The sequence below is a fragment of the Loxodonta africana genome, chromosome 1 (genome assembly GCF_030014295.1).
Source record: "Loxodonta africana isolate mLoxAfr1 chromosome 1, mLoxAfr1.hap2, whole genome shotgun sequence".
Taxonomy (NCBI): Eukaryota; Metazoa; Chordata; class Mammalia; order Proboscidea; family Elephantidae; genus Loxodonta; species Loxodonta africana.
Window position 1 is genome coordinate 71,792,798 of NC_087342.1, and position 18,389 is coordinate 71,811,186.

General features: G+C 44.9%; 1 protein-coding gene and 3 non-coding genes across 4 annotated transcripts; 3 read left to right on the forward strand and 1 right to left on the reverse strand.

Annotated features, from left to right (window-relative positions):
* Positions 1 to 317: 317 nt before the first annotated feature.
* TRNAA-AGC (transfer RNA alanine (anticodon AGC)) lies at positions 318 to 390 on the reverse strand. The gene has a single exon. It is a non-coding gene; the product is annotated as a tRNA-Ala (tRNA).
* A 2,989-nt stretch (positions 391 to 3,379) lies between these two features.
* Positions 3,380 to 3,469, forward strand: TRNAY-GUA (transfer RNA tyrosine (anticodon GUA)). The gene is given in 2 exon segments: positions 3,380 to 3,416; positions 3,434 to 3,469. It is a non-coding gene; the product is annotated as a tRNA-Tyr (tRNA).
* Positions 3,470 to 9,215: 5,746 nt separating this feature from the next.
* Positions 9,216 to 9,304, forward strand: TRNAY-GUA (transfer RNA tyrosine (anticodon GUA)). Its single transcript is given in 2 exon segments — positions 9,216 to 9,252; positions 9,269 to 9,304. It is a non-coding gene; the product is annotated as a tRNA-Tyr (tRNA).
* Positions 9,305 to 11,580: 2,276 nt separating this feature from the next.
* ABT1 (activator of basal transcription 1) lies at positions 11,581 to 17,642 on the forward strand. The gene is made up of 3 exons (XM_003416394.4): positions 11,581 to 11,870; positions 12,478 to 12,680; positions 12,827 to 17,642. Exons 1-3 carry the CDS (start codon positions 11,624 to 11,626, stop codon positions 13,205 to 13,207), a joined length of 831 nt encoding a protein of 276 aa, XP_003416442.1. The 5' UTR covers positions 11,581 to 11,623; the 3' UTR covers positions 13,208 to 17,642.
* Positions 17,643 to 18,389: the final 747 nt, after the last annotated feature.

Consider the following 18,389-nt stretch of genomic DNA (forward strand, 5'->3'; position numbering starts at 1 on the left):
CCTCAATAGGCCGGGCATATGGGAAACAGATTCTGAGAATTAAACTGTAATGTTAATACACAAAGGACTAAAGTGTAGATTTGTAAGACCACATGGCGGAGACAAAGATTCAGGCCTGGAAATCATGAGAGAAATCCCGAAGTTGGCTTTGTGTATTTTAGCACTGGTTGAAGACGGCGGTACTTTGAAATATGTGGGTCTTCATGGACAGACCATTCCTATTAAGAAATGGGCGCATGTTGTTAAGCTAACATGTTTTTTGGCACGTATTTACTGAGGACGAGAGTAAAGGCTCAAGGGTAAGAGGAACATAAAACTGGAGAATGCGGGCATCGATCCCGCTACCTCTCGCATGCTAAGCGAGCGCTCTACCATTTGAGCTAATTCCCCGGCTGGATACGTGGCTATACATCCTTTACACTCTTTAATATCTTGAAGTAATTCATGACCCTCCGCTATTTCAATGTGTGGTCATTATTTGTAGTTAGAGCCAACAGGACTAAGAGCAGATTTGCGACTCAGTTGTGATCAGATAGCCCCTGGACAAATTCCGCCCCTCAGGACCACTTCTAATCTGTTCCAGGTTGCTGGGTCCTGTCGGGAGAAGGACACAGAGTGCCCGTGGATCAGGACGCGAAGTCCACAGAAAATCTTGGGAATCAGGCGTAAGTTTAACACTGGAATCGTACTGAGGGAAAACGGGAACCAAAGGAAATTGCAGATGCCCCTATGAAGAAATATCAAGTTCCTCAAGCAGTGAGGCTTGGCGTTGGCTTTCCCAGTAATTCCCTCCAATCCCTGTTCCCCTAAATTTCCACCAGTTGTCTCTGCTGTCCCCAGAAACAGATTGTCCAGGGTCACTATGGTCTACGAATGTCCCTTTCTTTATCACCGCTCTCAGATGCATGGCCACGAGGGGGCCTGCGTCCTGATTAATTTCTCACTGCATTCAGGCCCCTGTAGTTACAATTTCCCTCAAGGGTTGAGTACAAGTTTCCCACTCCTCCTCCCGCCCCCCAAGGTAAACATTAATAAGGGACGCGAATATACTTATGGCTACAGCCTTAGAGCCAGAGTCCTTGCAAAAAAGACAAAAGCAGTTCCCTCTTTCTTACGGACCTGTCAAGTACCAGGCATCAGGTGATTTGTTGGTGCTGTCAGAAGCTGGTTCTGAAGAGGAGGCTCCTCTGGGCGTTGTTTTGGAGGCCCCTACCCAACATTGGCGCCTGCGACTGCTTCTTTGCCTGAAATTCCACTATTAGAGACTTCCTCTTTCTAGGGTTTTATGTTTTCTAGCCTCAATTAAATTGATGCAAGATGATTAAGGTTGAAATGGAGAAAGCCTAACAGCTTATTTAAGAAAGTGACTCTATGTCCCTATGCTGTGAAGGGCACCAGTACTAGGCCTTTTTATACCTTTATACTGTCCTTAATGCTTGATATTCTCTTTTGCTTTTTCATTGCAATTAGGGCTAAAAAAAAATAGATAACTTTCTGTGGGATGAAACGAAACCCCCGCCTTCCTGCCCCCCACATCTTAGGCAAGAAAGTTAAAAACTTAGGTGATCCAAATATATGAAGAAACTCATCATTTATCTCAAACCTCTGCTCAAGGTCAGCCTTGCCTTGACTCTTATCATCATTTAGGTGCTTTCTCCTTACTCTTCGCTGGCCAGAATTTATTCAGTTACAAATGTCCTCATTTTTTTCTCTCTGCTTCTTTTCTATGACCCTATTAGGGGAGCAAGTGTGGGACTGGAGTGAAAGAAACTAGCTCAGCCCCATAGCTCAGGTCCATGGGATGTGCTTTGGCATGACTGAACTGAAAGCGACTGGTTTGTATAGACGCTTTGAGCCATGAGTTGGAAGTACGCATTTCTAATAACATTGCATTAGGTATTAAGTTCTCCAATCACTCGGTTTCCACAGTGGTAAAATGAAGATCAAGAATATTACCTTAAAATTCACATGGAAGTTTTATCAGTTGTGAAACTATTGACTCTCAACTCCAAACCTACCCTTCTTTAATCCACCTTGTGATACAGGGATGGGACCCTATAAACCACATTGCTGCTTTACTACCTGATCCCTGTTAAGCTTTAGGGAAGCCAGAGGGAGAATGCAAGGATGGAGAGGGAAAAGTGGACTTGCTCCTTCCTGTTTGCTTCCTGGGGCTTCCTGTTCCTCTGTTACCCGAGGAAAATTTCTGAATCCTGGCAGAGACAGTTCCTCGCTGTATCAGCAATTGAATCCAGTAGCATCCCTGAAATTTCACCACATGTTGGTATCTCTGCTGCTTTTGCATCGCATATCCAAGGCCCAGATAGTACACCTGATAGTAGGCAGAAGAAACCGCCATTTTCCATCCTCTCTCTGCCCCACCCCCGCAAGCTGTTCACTCTCTGTTAGGTTAGGAAATGTTACCAGATGATGTTTGCTTAGTTTCTCAAGGAAAGGGATTACTGAGTTAAATATAATTGTTCTCAATATTTCTGATGGGAGGTGTTGGTGACTGTGATTTTTTTTTGTCGAAATTTTAAAATAATATTGAGAAATCCACTTAAGAGTCTTCCTTACATACATCATCAATGAAGGTCTTTTCCCTCCGGGCGGTTTAGCACATTACCTGTTTGCGTTCATTCTTGCCTTAGGAGCAAGAAGCTGAGCTGTGACAATCCTGGCTGAAACTTGATGTTTGACAATTTGCTTTGAAAAAGAATATACTTCCAATAAAAAGTTTTGAAGGTTTTTGTTTCATTTTAAATGCTCCTCTCTGCAATATACTATAAACCACCCAAATAATTTATCCAACTAAAAAAATCTACACACACACGTGTATACACAAAATAACCCACATGCTTCATCGTTAGAGTTATGAATATACATGATCTCACATTTGACCTTCAGAAAGGAGAATGTCAATGGTACAAAATGCACTGGACATCGCTGTTTCACGACCCTAAAACTTTATTCAACACAGTTGTCCGTAGTTAGGGTAACCATATCATTTCCCTGCCAAACCAAAGCACATTTAAGAGAGAAAAGGAAGGTAACCGAGGGACAACAGGGTATCAGGCATAATCCTGGAGGTTGATACCTAGAGGAGGAGGACGTAGGATCCTGGTACTGGTTTTGTTTTGAGATATAGCTTACATACATCCAGTAATATCCTAGTATCTTAAATACGCAACCTAATAAAATGTTTACATGTTTATAAATTCATAAAACCAGACCCAGATCATTATATAGAACACTTCCAGTGCATAAGAAGACTACTTCAGAAATAGCTATACTTTCAAAGTCAATATAAATACAAGAGCAGGCACTATCAGAATAATCATTATTTTGGGGATTTTTAAGACCAGGGCACTCCAAGCCCCCTTCGGTAGCTCAGTTGGTAGAGCGGAGGACTGTAGGTGTACTAGCTCTAGGTATCCTTAGGTCGCTGGTTCGAATCCGGCCCGAAGGACGGCGTTTTTGCAAACTGTTGACCTTATCTGCATAGATACTGGCCATCTCAAATGTTACCCTGTCAAAAAGACAATTCCAATTAGGCCGCCATTTCAGTTCAAACATGGAGGCGCTGATTGTTTCAGGGAAGGGCCCCAGGTTCACTGAAAGTCAAGGTTTTCAGGCAGACGTAGTTTTCAGTTTTCACTTGTGAAATTCTTACCTGGCAACAGTGACGCCCTTCTCTTCCGCTTCGTCCCCCACCCTCAACTCTCCTGCGGGATCCCTGCTTCTTGCCCCCATGCTTGTTTCCCACCACCAGTGGTCATCAAATGCAGTTTTTCTTGCCGCTCCCGCCACCAAGATAGTTGGGGCTTCTGCCGTGTCCACGCCGGACCAACAAATCAGGGGCGGCGCCCACGACAGAGTTCAGTTGAGAAGGAGCTTGAGAAGTATGCAGAATGGAAGGATGCTTTGCGGCTCGAGGTTTTTATTTTAATTTCTTTGGATGTGCGATGGTCTTTGAGTACCTCTGTCATCTTAGTACTTTTGAAAAACAAAAAAACCAAACCAAAACAGAAAAACCGTTGCCTTCGAGTCGATTCTGACACATAGCGGCTTTTAACGAAGCCTTTTATTGGTGACAATTTCAAAGCAGCAGATAGCATAATGAACTCTCATCGTACCTGTCACCAAGACACAACCACCCTAAATTCACAGCCATTTTGCATCATCTACTACATCTGTGGAAAGAGACGATGGAAAAGCTCAATATAATCAGTCAGAACAAGGCCAGGGGCCGACTGTGGAACAGTCCATCAATTGCTCATATCCAAGTTCAAGCTAAAACGGAAGAAATCAGAGCAAGCCCAGGAGAGCCAAAATATGAACTTGAGTATATCTTACCTGAATTTAGAGACGATCTGAAGAATAGATTTGACGCATTGAACACTAGTGACCGCAGACCAGACGAGTTGTGGAATGACATCAAGGACACCATCCATGAAGAAAGCAAGAGGTCACTGAGAAGACAGGAAAGAAAGAAAAGACCAAGAGAGATGTCAGAGGAGACTCTGAAACTTGCTCTTGAGCGTCAAGCAGCTAAAGCAAAAGGAAGAATTGATGAAGTAAAAGAACTGAACAGAAGATTTCAAAGGGCCTCTCGAGAAGACAAAGTAAAGTATTATAACGATATGTGCGAAGAGCTGGAGATGGAAAACCAAAAGGGAAGAACACGTTCGGCGTTTCTCAAGCTGAAAGAACTGAAGAAAAAATTCAAGCCTCGAGTTGGAATAGTGAAGGATTCCATGGGGAAAATAGTGAACGATGCAGGAAGCATCAAAAGAAGATGGATGGAATACACAGAGTCATTATACCAAAAAGAATTAGTCTATGTTTAACCATTTCAAGAGGTGGCATATGATCAGGAACCGATGGTACTGAAGGAAGAAGTCCAAGCTGCTCTGAAGGCACTGGTGAAAAACAAAGTTCCAGGAATTGATGGAATATCAATTGAGATGTTTCAACAAACAGATGCAGCGCTGGGAGTGCTCACTCATCTATGCCAAGAAATATGGAAGACAGCTTCCTGGCCAACTGACTGGAAGAGATCCATATTTACACCTATTTCCAAGAAAGGTGATCCAACAAAATGTGGAAATTATAGGACAATATCATTAATATCACACGCAAGCAAACTTTTGCTGAAGATCATTCAGAAATGGCTGCAGCAGTATATCGACAGGGAACTGCCAGAAATTCAGGCTAGTTTCAGAAGAGGACGTGGAACCAGGGATATCATTGCTGATGTCAGATGGATCCCAGCTGAAAGCAGAGAACACCAGAAGGATGTTCACCTGTGTTTTATGGACTATGCAAAGGCATTTGACTGGGTGGATCATAACAAACTATGGATAACACTGCGAAGAATGGGAATTCCAGAACACTTAATTGTGCTCATGAAGAACCTTTACATAGATCAAGAGGCAGTTGTTCGGAGAGAACAAGGGGATACTGATTGGTTTAAAGTCAGGAAAGGTGTGCGTCAGGGTTGTATTCTTTCACCATACCTATTTAATCTGTATGCTGAACAAATAATACGAGAAGCTGGACTATATGAAGAAGAACGGGGCATCAGGATTGGAGGAAGACTCATTAACAACCTGCGTTATGCAGATGACACAACCTTGCTTGCTGAAAGGGAAGAGGACCTGAAGCACTTACTAATGAAGATCAAAGACCACAGCCTTCAGTATGCCTTGCACCTCAACAGAAAGAAAACAAAAATCCTCACAACTGGACCAATGAGCAACATCATGATAAATGGAGAAAAGATTGAAGTTGTCAAGGATTTCATTTTCCTTGGATCCACAATCAACAGCCATGGAAGCAGCAGTCAAGAAATCAAAAGATGCATTGCATTGGTCAAATCTGCTGCAAAGGACCTCTTCAATGTGTTGAAGAGCAAAGATATCACCCTGAAGACTAAGGTGCGCCTGACCCAAGCCATGGTATTTTCAATCGCATCATATGCATGTGAAAGCTGGACAATGAATAAGGAAGCCTTTGAATTGTGGTGTTGGTGTAGAATGTTGAATATACCATGGACTGCCAAAAGAACGAACTGTCATGGAAGAAGTGCAGCCAGAATGGTCCTTAGAGGCAAGGATGGCGAGACTGGGTCTTACATACTTTGGGCATATTGTCAGGAGGGATGAGTCCCTGGAGAAGGACATCATGCTTGGCAGAGTACAGGGTCAGCGGTAAAGAGGAAGACCCTCAACTAGATGGATTGACACAGTGGCTGCAACAATGAGCTCAAGCATAACAAGGATTGTAAGGATGGCGCAGGACCGGGCAGTGTTTCGTTCTGTTGTGCATAGGGTCGCTATGAGTCGGAACCGACTCGACGGCACCTAACAACAACCCCGAAATACACACCTCGCCCCTGTCCTGATCTTTCTGGGTAAAAAGAAGACTTGTTCTCATTTCACCCACTGTTGCTGTGTTTACAAGAGATCTGTGTTGGGATTCAAAATGAATCGAATCCGTCCTCCCGCCCCACTGCACACACATTAGGAGGGGAAGAAAATTGACGAATAAGTTGTCTCCCTTCAAATTAACAGAGTGCAGGTGCGAACGCGAGGAAGGTGCGACAACCGTGAGCTGAGGAGGCCGCCCAGGCCACCAGTATTTTAGGAACATAGTTGGGCCCTTGTCCTGGGAAAAACTGTCCAACCCATATTGTAAGTAAGTACATATTTGCCACCGGAATACACCAGTCACTCCTTGGAAGCCTTATGGGGCAGTTCTACTCTGGCCTGTAGGGTCGGTATGAGTCGGAATCGACTCGACTGCAACAGGTTTGGGTTTTTTTTGATTTGGCCGTTCTGGGTAGCTTCGTGCCTAGAGCAGGTTCGAGTCGGAGTGAGGAGGAAAAAAAAAAAAAAAGCACCAGGACCCACAGCTAAGGCATGTTTCTATTAATAAGTAATATAAATATTAATATTAAGTAATAGAAAGAGCTCGGGCGTGGCCCTCGCAGTCAGCCCTTCTGCGGTGCAGATTGCAGAAACCATGGCGCCAGGCGGTCCATGAAGCGTGAGGATGGCGCCCCCTGGTGGGTACGTCCTTGGGCGACTAGACTGGATCTAGGCCGAGCGCTGCGGTTGTCAGGCAAGTCTGACGTACTGATCATTGGTGACGAAACACAGACAAAAGAGCGGATGAGGTGGTTAAGTGGCTAACACATTAGACTGCTAATCAATTCCCTGGACGCTGCATGTGTGGCTTCTATTGGGACTGAAAACATCTGCCCTGCTCCCAGGTAATAATTGCTACTGCTGAACTACAAGGAGTTAGGAGTGTTGAGCAGCCCCGTCTGCCCTCAGGAATAAGAACAGAAGACAAGACAAAGCCCATGTTTCCTGTAGCCATTTCAGCCACGGAAGCAGAAATCTTAGACCACAGATGGCACACATGTATGAGATAGTCATGAAACTTCCCCTAGAATATGAAGGTCAGTGTGCTCATAGTAATTAGGTGTAAAACAGAACATTAAGAAATCGTCTTGTAATTTTAGGAGCACAAGGAATTAGGAAGATTTGGATTTGGTGATTTCATACTACAATTTTCAGTCTGCCTTGGGGAAAACTTGTCCCCAAAGAATCGAATAGCTGGTAGTTCTGACACTATATTCTGTATAAAGAGGAAGAAAGTCTTCCCAAAAGGCAAGATCTAAGTCTAGTGTGAAGATTACTTGCCCTTATATCCCCGATCTTGGGGAAAGAGCATTCAAGATAGATAGAATTGAAACTTTAAAGACCCTGAGATGGGAGTCTTATGCTCAGATTAGTTTACAGGTAAAAGAACTTTAAAAGAACTGGCGAGATCAGCTGTAAGAGTTTTTCAGAATAAAATCAACCTTCGAGTACCATGTGGCTAGAAGATTTGAAGCTCTGGGGTCTCAAGGGAGCACTTATACCTTAGCACTAGTTGGTGAGAAAAACAGCAAGGCTCCTGTCAGGTCCCATTCTTGCCTTTCTCTCTGAAAATTGGGGGAGCTTTTGTCTGAGAATGAAGTGAGACCCTGAGGTTTGACAGGTGGAATGACAGCTCAGCTGCTTTCATTTTGGTGTCCAAGACTCAGCGCAGATACATGGGAAAAATCACCCTGAATAGAAACTGTCGGTTTTTCCAGGCTTTCTCTACACTAGCTAAATTAGGTTAGATTATTGGGAAAAAAGTTTTACTAGGCCAGATAATCTTAGTTTCCTACGGAAAGGAACAGAATCACTGAATTAAATTTAATTATGTCCTGTCAATATTTCTCATAGGAACTATTGAACAAGTTCTTTTTGAGGAAAAATTTGGTATTTTTTCATAAGTACAGTTATGGAGAACTTTCACTTTAATAAGCATTTTTTAAATAAATACATTAACTAGACCATCTTTTCCGTAAATACATAATCAATAAAAGTCTTTCTACATGGTTTACTTTTTCACCCATTGGTGCCGGTTCTGTCTTAGATGCCAGCAAACTGAAAGCCAAACTCAGCACTCATCAGCAATGCATGACAGTATCCGTATAAATGGAGCACCTACATTTCTTTTTTAAATAGGAGGAAGAGTTAGTGTTTCATTTACTTGTCTCATTGTAATTGTGCAATTCATGAGCCATGCAATTCCTTAAAAAAAAAAAAAAAAAGTACAAACACACATAGCCCTCTCATGTTTCATTAGTATGTTTGTGTCTATCCATAATTTTCCTTCATCCTTCAGAAAGGAGGATCTCAGTGTTTCCAAAACGAATTGGGCAGTAACTCTGCTTCAAGATAGTAGGTTTCTCTTCAACTAATTTGTTTATATTTAGAATAACCTTACCATTCAGCAACCAATGACGACACCTTAGATACAGAGCAGAGGCGCTAAGTGGACAGTACAGCTGGACAACAGGCTTAATACGGGCAATGGTTCTATATATGTAGGGGAGCAGGACATGGAACATTGGTGGTGGATTTTTTTTTTTCAAACGTACGTGTCACATGTGTACCATAAAAAGCACAAATCTTAAGCTTTCAAGGGGATGAATTTCTGCATATTTATACACTTGTGTAATAAGCACCCAGATCAGTTCATAGAACATTTACAGCACGCTAGAAAACTCCCTCATATTTACCTGTAATTTCGAAATAAAATTGAATATAATCAAAAGATCATTAGGACAAATATTATTTAAAATGTCTTAAGGGGCGCCAGCACAGAGCCCTTCGATAGCTCAGTTGGTAGAGCGGAGGACTGTAGGTGTTTCAAGCTGGCTATCCTTAGGTCGCTGGTTCGAATCCGGCTCGAAGGACTCAGTTTTTGCTAAAGCCCAGTGAAGCTTCATGTTGTCTTTCTATGGGTTCGGACTCTCATAGCAATAACCCCTTACCGCAGGTAAGTGACAATTGTGCTCAAAGGCATACTTGTCGGGATCTTTAAAAAAATATATAAACCAGCCCCAGGTACATAAAAAAGAAACTGCTAACAATGGTTGCTTCACAGGTCATTTGGGTCGCTGAAGTAATACCTGGTCTCCTGGAAAATTGATTTTCCACTGAGTTCTGCTGAGAAGGGGACATAAGGAGCGTGCAGAAGGGGAAGGAAGTCCTGCTCCCAAGGTTTTCATTTAAAAATTTTTGAAGGTTCGATGGCCCTTCTGTTATGATGGTACTTTTTGAATAAACATTTATGACAATTTTGAAACATACAAAAAGTAGGGAAAATAGTATAATGAACTCCCATTGTAGCCATCACGCAACTGACAGCCACTCTTGCATCATCTACTTCTCCTCATCTCTCTCCCGTCCCTTATCTTTTGAAGCAACTCTAGGATGTGCTTTCATTTCATTCACTGTTACTGTGTTTTGAAGACATCGGCATTAAGAATTTAAAAGCAGCACCCGCGTCTGTTCCTCTCACAACCCTCCCATAAAGGAGCAGACAGCAACTGAGAGATTTTTAAAAAATACAATAGGCGGGTGAGAACTCAAGGAGTCTAGTTTATTACAATTTTAGATACTCCATGAAAGAGCGCAGGCATCGCGTTACTCTAGGAATATATTTGGGGCCTACCCAGCAAAAGTTATCCTGGGCTGTGACTGTGGACGTATATGTCACCCACTTCAGTCCTGTGCGTGGCTTTGCGACCGCGTTTGAGACCGATGGGAAGTATTATCCGGTCGCAGAAAGAACAGACTTTTATTGATACTCCTCAAACGCGTCCCAGGCCTCATCCAGAAAGCTGGCCTAGTAACCTGTACACGGTTCCACTGAGCGGCCCTCAGAGTCGGCTCCGCCGCGGGTGCAGATCCGAGGAACCGCAGAGCTGCGCAGCTCATTAAGGGCGCGGATGGCGTCCCTTATCGGGCGCGTCCTCTGTCGACTAGAAGGGGCAGAGGCGGAGGCTGAGGGCGCCGGGAATGAGACTTCGGTTTTCCCGTTGGGTTCGCCCCCAGGACCGCCCAAACTCTACTGTCCCACAAACAAAGGAACAGTGGTTTGGGATCTGAGGGGAAACCTATGAGGACAGGACTGGGAAGAGGGCTGAGTACGCCGCCCGGTGGTTGCCTGAGTCCAGGCCATGGATGCACCTGACAACCTGACAACATATTTGTAACACAGAAAAAACATGAATAATATATCAATACAAACGTATAACAGACGCCAGATAAGTTTTTTAATGAAATAATTGTTACACATTTTAATATTTTAGACATCTTATTCACAAAATCAAGTTTGAATTGTAAAAGTTCAAAGCTTAATTTTTCAAAATTAAACATGTTTCAAAAACTTAAATTTGCAAAAGTAATAATGAAATACATTTTCAAATTTAAACAAAATATTTAAAACTCTAAATTTCCAAACTCAAACGTAATCAAATTAAAAAATGGAAACTTTAGTAAACTTTAAAAGGAGAGTGATCTCTCCACCGTCAACCGAAGTAGAACCCAGGTCCTTCGGTAAAATGGCATTTTGATCGCTAGACCATATGGTTGTAGTTGTGTGCCTTGATTCCGACTCACAGGGACCCCATAAGTCAGAGGAAAACTGCTCCATAGGGTTTCCTAGGCGGTAATCAAAAAAAAAAAATTTTTTTTTTTTAATCTTTAGGGAAGCAGATCGCCAGGTCTTTTCTCCTGCGGAGCGGCTGGTGAGTTCCAACCAAAGATCTTTAGGCTGTACCTTTCGGCTAGCAGCCAAGACCTTAACCATTGCGTCACCAGGTCTCCTTAGAACATACGGAGTTAACCGAAAAAAACTGTTTTCCTAAACTCCCGGATAAGCCTGCCTCATTCGACCTTTCTGTGCGTCAGCAAGGCGCTGCAAAGGGGCTTTCTAATTGAAGATCGGCCTCTTCCGGTCCTGCCTCTCCAGCTCAGGAGTGGTTTGTTTGGCATTCCCGAGCCTTTGATCCCGCCCCCACGCTCTGAATCCGGCAGCTGATCTGGGATCCCACTTCCGCCCTCTCCGCTCGCCATCTCTTTTTCTGCACCCGCCCTCATCGCCCCATCTTGTCTTTTCATTTGTCATCATTCCCTTTGGCCCCTCCCCCTCGCTACCGGTTGTCGCTCTCGGTGTGCGTCAGACTGCGCGGAGCTTTACGGCTGTCGTGCTTCACGTGCCAGCCGGCATGGAGGCAGAAGGCTGGGAGAAGGAAGCGGTGGAGCAAGAGCCGCTGGAAGGGGGAAACCAAAACCCAGAGCCGAGGGAAGAGCAGGAGGAGCCGGGAGAAGAGCAGGAGGAATGCAGCGGCAAAAAACGGGTAGTGCCGGGAATTGTGTACCTGGGTCACATCCCGCCGCGCTTCCGTCCCCTGCATGTACGCAACCTTCTCAGTGCCTATGGCGAGGTCGGGCGCGTTTTTTTCCAGCCCGAAGGTAAGTGCAAAGGCCCTGACCGGGAGTGGGGGGAAAGGTGAAGTTCACTGGGGGGTGGGCACGCAGGCACTTCCCGTTGTCTCGGCAGAGTCCTGGCTGGTAAATCGGTAGTGCATGTCACTTGGGATGGGGTGTATCGTGGGTTTCCTAGCTGGGCTTTAGTGCTCGGATTGTTAGTAGGAAGGTTCGAATCAAGCCTCTGGTCACCTCCTTTGGGGGTTCAGTTCACCGGTTTGTTAAATGATTCATTCCTGGGTAAAATCTCAGTGGCTTTTTCACGGAACTGAACACTTACGACTTGTCATCAGGTCCTTGCCAAGAAACAGTATATAATCAGCCACTCCTCCCCATCCTTTCCAGGCAAGGGTTGGGGTTGGGGCGTGTGCAATTTTTGAAATAGTGTTCAGGGCAGGTCTGATTAAGGAGGTGACATTCGAGCAAAGACTTGAACTACGTATGGGGCAAGGGTATACCTCCCAGATCACTGCTCCCGTGCAAAGACTGTGAGGTGGGACCCTGGCCTGCGGGTTTGGAAAACAGCAAGGCGAGTGGGAGGTGCAGACGCGGCACTGACTTCTTTGACAGCGGCTCTCTTCTTGGCTCTCAGATGGGTTCGTGCGGCGTAAAAAAAAGAAGGCGGCCGCGGGCACTGGAGAAAAGAAGCGGTCCAAGTACAGCAAGGACTACACCGAGGGTTGGGTGGAGTTCCGGGACAAGCGTGTGGCCAAGCGGGTGGCGGCCAGTCTGCACAATACGCCCATGGGTGCCCGTAGGCGCAGCCCCTTTCGCTATGACTTGTGGAACCTCAAGGTGAGTAGATAGGCTTGCTGCTGCACTCTTCATCTTCCCCCTTCCCTGCCCCTGCCCTCGGTACCCCATGGCCTCTTGTCGATCCTGCGGTTCTGATCACTTCTCCTGCCCTGACCACCCTGATCTTTTTGTTTTTCTGCCTGCAGTACTTGCATCGTTTCACCTGGTCCCACCTCAGTGAACACCTGGCCTTTGAGCGCCAAGTGCGCAGGCAGCGCCTGAGGGCCGAGGTTGCCCAGGCCAAGCGTGAGACTGACTTTTACCTTCGAAGTGTGGAGAAGGGAAACCGCTTCCTTGCTGCTGAAGGGGATCCTTCCCGCCCCAATGGCTCCTGGACCTTTGCGCAGCGCCCCACTGAGCAAGAGCTGAGGGCCCAGAAGGCAGCCCGTCCAGGGGATCGTGAACGGGCTCGTCTGGCCACTGCTCAGGAACAAGCCCGCTCTAACCGAGGGCTCCTTGCCAAGATCTTTGGAGCTCCACAGCCCTCAGAAGGCAGGGAGGGACCCTCAGTGACCAGGAATTCCTAAGGGGCAGGGAGGTCCCTCCCACCTCTTGGCCCTACCCTGTTTCCTGCCTACATTTTACTAGAGTGCTAGTGACTATTCAGGCAGGCATTTTATTGTGTTTCTCAGATCAGGAGTGTCTGGTGAGGACCTAAACATGAAAGTTGTGTGACTCTCCTTGCCATTGCCCTCTGTACATACCTGCCTTTGGTACCTAATTCATACTAGCATAATTACGACTTCTATAGGTGCCAGTTTTTTTCTTATCTGACTCCTGGCTGCCTGCACTCCTGCCCGGTGAGGCCCCCTAAAAATCCCACTTCCTGGACCCAAGGAAGGGCCTTTACTTTCAACCAGAGCCATAATGGCTATCCCAGGCAGTGGTGTCCTAATTACCAGCCACAGGGGAGGGCAGTAGCACCATCTTTTTTATTTCGAAAAAGTAAATGGGCAGAGATTACTGGGGTGGGCCACCTTGCAAATGTATTTATAGAATAGGCAAGGAAAAAAATAGTGTACGCACACTATGCTCTTTAGTTTCTGGGGGGATGTTGTGCAAGTTCCATTTTCCATCTCCTTATACCCTTTTGACTCACCATCACTCCATTTCCCAACCTCAGAAGCCGGCCCCCCCTTGCATCATCTATTGTTGTTAAGTGCTCTCCAGTTGTTTCTGACTCATTGCGACCCCATATGTGCAGAGTAGAGCTGCTCCATAGTCGTTTCAAGGCTCTGAGTTTTTGAAAGCAGATTCCCAGGCCTGTCTTTGAAGTCACTCCAGGTGGGTTTGAACCGTCAACCTTTCGGCTAGTAGTTGAAGAGTTAACTGTTTGTGTCACCCAGGGACTTCTAAACCCAACTCTCTCACTGCCTCAGAGCCCTCCTTTTACCTTTTCATAGTTACTTCACTCAGAGCCCATATTCATCCATTGGAGAAGGTTTGGCAGAACTACAGAAAGCCCTCCATTCGAGAGTTACAGGCTAGCAGGCAGCACCACTGGAGAGCAGCAGTAGATTGGTGATGGCACATCCAGGGTAGAAGGAGCAGCAGGCAGGTGGGTGAGATGGGATTCAAAGGTGCCAGCTTGGGCCGAGGCATCAGGCCCCAAGGGTGCAGAAAAGCGTAATGAGGTCATCTAGAAAGACGATGCTGTGGGCCCAGGTTACAAGTGTGATGAAGTATAGCGTCAGCCTGAAACAGGTCTAGGCCACTACTTGCAGTTTGCCCAGGAACGCACGCGGCAGTTATGATACACCCATTTTCCAGGGTTGGTAGAGTGGTGATGTAGTGCACTGTCACCTGTGGACCCGCAGGGACTGCTGGTCTGCCTATAAGTGGAGAAAGGGCTTTCCAGGGCCTGACCACCCGGGACTGACCATAGACATTCTGGCCCCACCTGATTTCTCCTAATTGGTTGGGTTGGATGCCGAGTAGTTCTGTCTTCTTATTGTTCCTCTCTGGCTTCACAATGGGGGTGTCTCAGGCTGAATAGAGAGCCTGGGTGGGGAGGTGGCCAGAGGAGTAGGGATCACACCAGTCCAAGGAAGGTAGGGGCAGGATCCAGTGGGGACCACACAAATAGACAGTTCACTTTGAGTAAGTTAATAAAGTGACTACATAATAATCACGTAGTCGTCTTATTAAGTACTATTTTTCTTTGCTTGTACACTAGATACTGTCCTCTCAGGATGTTTCTTTAACTATGCCACATCATTTTTTATCTTCTTGAGCTTTCATATGCACATGGAAACATGACATTTTCACAATCTTAAAATAAATGTCTCCTATCTCCCCAAAGTTCTGCCAGCTACTGCCCCATTTCTTCACTCCCCACATCAGCGTAACACCTTGAAAGAATTATCACTTGCTGCCTCTAGTTTGTCTTTGTGTTCTGTTTTAAACCCTGGTGGCAAAGTGATTAAGTGCTCGGCTGCTAACTGAATGGTTGGTGGTTCAAACCTACCAGCTGCTCCACAGGAGAAAGGTGGCAGTCAAGTTCCGTAAAGATTAGAGCCTTTGAAACCATATGGGACAGTTCTGTGTCGTAAAGGGTCACTGTGAGTCAGAATCAACTCGATGGCAATGGGTTTGATTTTGGTTTTAAGTCAGGCTTATGCTCTCACTTTTACCGCTTAATGGGAATGGCTTTTGTCAAAGTCCTTAACGATCTCCCATCTTGTTAAGTGAATGGTCAATTCTCAGGCTCCTCCTACATGACTCACGGGCAGCATTTGTGACACTGATTCTTGGTACATTATCTTCATTTGGCTTCCAAAAAAAACCCAAACCTGTTGCCTTTGTGTTGGCAACAGAGACCCAGCAGGACAGTAGAACTGTCCCATATGGTTTCCAAGGAGTGGCTGGTGGATTTCAACTGCTCACCTTTTGGTTAGCAGCCGAATGTACCACTTGGCCAGCAGGGCTCCATTTGGCTTTCAGGGCACCACAGTCTCAGTTTTCCTAGTAGCTGCTTCTCAGTATTGGCTCCTTCTCTGCATCAAGACTTCTTAACATTGGTTATTCCAGGGCTTAGTTCTTGGACCTCTTCTCTTATTGTTGGTGGTTGAATTGTGTCCTCCCAAAATATGTGTCAACTTGGCTAGGCCATGATTCCCAGTCTTATGTGATTGTCTGCCATTTTGTCATCCGATGTGATTTTTCTATGTGTTGTAAATCCTATCTCTGTGACATTAATGAGGCACAATTAGAGGCAGTTATGTTAATGAGGTAGGACTCAATCTACAAGATTAGGTTGTGTTTTAAATCAGTCTCTCTTGAGATTTAAAAGAAGCCAGCAGAGACATACCACCAAGAAAGTAGTGCCAGGAGCAGGGCGTGTCCTTTGGGCCTTGGTTCCCTGTGCTGAGAAGCTCTTAGACCAAGGGAAGACTGACAACAAGGACCTTCCCCCAGAGCCGACACAGAAAGCCGTCCGCTGGAGCTGGTTCCCTGAATTCGGACTTCAACTAGAGTGTGAGAGGATAAATTGCCGTGTGTCAGAGCCATCCACTTGTGGTATTTCTGTTATAGGAGCACTAGGCAAGACATCTATCAGTGCCCCATCTCTTGGAAATCTCTAATCTGATTAATTTAAATACCATCTACATGTAGATAACTCACAGCATTTGATCTCCAGTTCAAACTGTCAGGTAAACTCCAGACTCATATGCTCTTACGTACTCATCTTCAATTAGAGGTTAATAGTCATCCCAATCTTATTTCCAAAGGACTCCTATTCTCCCTCCACTCCCAAACCTACCCCACCTACTGTCATCCCCATCTCAGTGAATGTGAATTCCTTTATTCTAGGTGCTCAGGCCAAAAGCTGTGGGGTCATCCTGATCCTGTTTATTCATTTACGTATTTAATTCTTAGTACAGTTTATTGGTCAATTAACTAATTCAGCATTTACTAACCCACTGTGTGAAAAATGCATGACAACGGATAATAACACATGGCCCTGGGCACTATGAGTCATAAAAAAAACAAACACAAGACCATTGCCGTTGAGTGGATACCGACTCACAGTGACCCTATAGGACAGAGTAGAACTGCCCCATAGGGTTTCCAAGGAGTGCCTGGTGGATTCAAACTACTTACCTTTTTTGGTTAGCAGACATAGCTCTTAACAACTACACTGCTAGGGTTTCCGTGAGTCTTAAACAGGCCAATAGAATAAGACGGGCATTTAAGAAACAAATATACAGAGGTACCACAGGCATTGTGGTAGATGTGTGTAAGAGATGAGTGGGGACCATGTGAAGGCCTGGCTGACTACCTGGGAAGGTCAGCAGTGCCCTCAATGCAGAGCCAATCTGTGATCACAGTCTTCAGAGATGGCTCAGTCTTCAAGTTTTCCAGGTCATTCCTGAAAAGTAAACTGGGAAAACAACACAGCAGTGTCTGAAAGAACCCGGTGTGCTCCTAGAATTGCAAACAGGGCTGCATGGAGGGAGTATTGCGTTAGAACTAATTGAAAGGTGGACAAGGCCCAGAAGAGAGGTTGGGCAGAAAGGATGCCCTTCAGATCGACTTACACGTGTTGGGACTTAAATAATGGAGGGTTCAGCACACAAGCAGTTCTGGAGGCTGCAAAGAATCAGTGCAAGCCACTAGGAGGACCTGAAAACTCAGGTGTCATGATAAACTAAGAAATCTGTACACAATCCCACATAGATTAAGACTCTGATCAACTCTGTTAAATTCACAGGAAGTAGAGGGTGATTTTTTTTTTTTTTAAGAGGGTGATTATAAAAATTAGATGATTTTGGTTTTTGTATATGTTGTTTCTTTAGCTTGTTTTTTCCTCCTCTGTCACTGATGTAATTATCCATGTGTTTTCTGGGTGATGTGGGTTCAGCCACTTCTTTATCCTGGCTCTAAAATAGCGATGTTAAAATATTAATTTGATAGACCTATTTTATTTGAGAGAATAAAAATGACCAGACAGTAAACATTTATGATCTCCTTGGTTTAACATTCCTCGCAACCCACATGCCTGCCTGTGTACAAACACTTCCCTTGGGTGATATATCCTAGGAACTAGATGTTCTGGTTTTGCGTTCATTCCTTGTGAGTTTGTTTCCTGTGGGCTGCTTCCTCAGGTCATGATGTCTCCAAGGGAGCCAGAAAGCCCAGTGTTGGGATTTGACAAGTTGGCATATTCATTTATCAGAATTCTCCTGAGTGCCATTGCCACCTTTGCTAGATAAAGAGAATACCAAGTTGAAAAAGAAAGTTTTCTCCTCAAGTTGCCAACAGCTTAGAAAATAAAACAGATATAATAGGGCTTACTAAGAATTTCTTGAATGAATGAATGCAATTGTATTCCCAGGCTGGGTGGCATTAGGTATTGATATACTTAAGGGTCAGCATCTCAGGCTCATCTTAAGATAGTTTTGTTACAAAAGATCGCACCAGCAGCCAGGTAACCTGGGGAGATCGCAAACTGCATCTAGGAAAATATAAAAGAAATAACACAATATGGCAAGTTGGGTTCATTTCAGGAACGCAAATCTGGTTTAACACTTGAGAATCAATCAAGGCATGTAAACATGTTAACAAGGGGGAAGTGACGTAATAATCTGAATACGTGCAGAAAAAGCATTTGATAATATTCAACATCCGTTTATGAAAACAAAAATCTCAGCATACTTGAAACAGGAGGGAATTTTCCTAATCTGATAAAGGATATTTATAAATTAT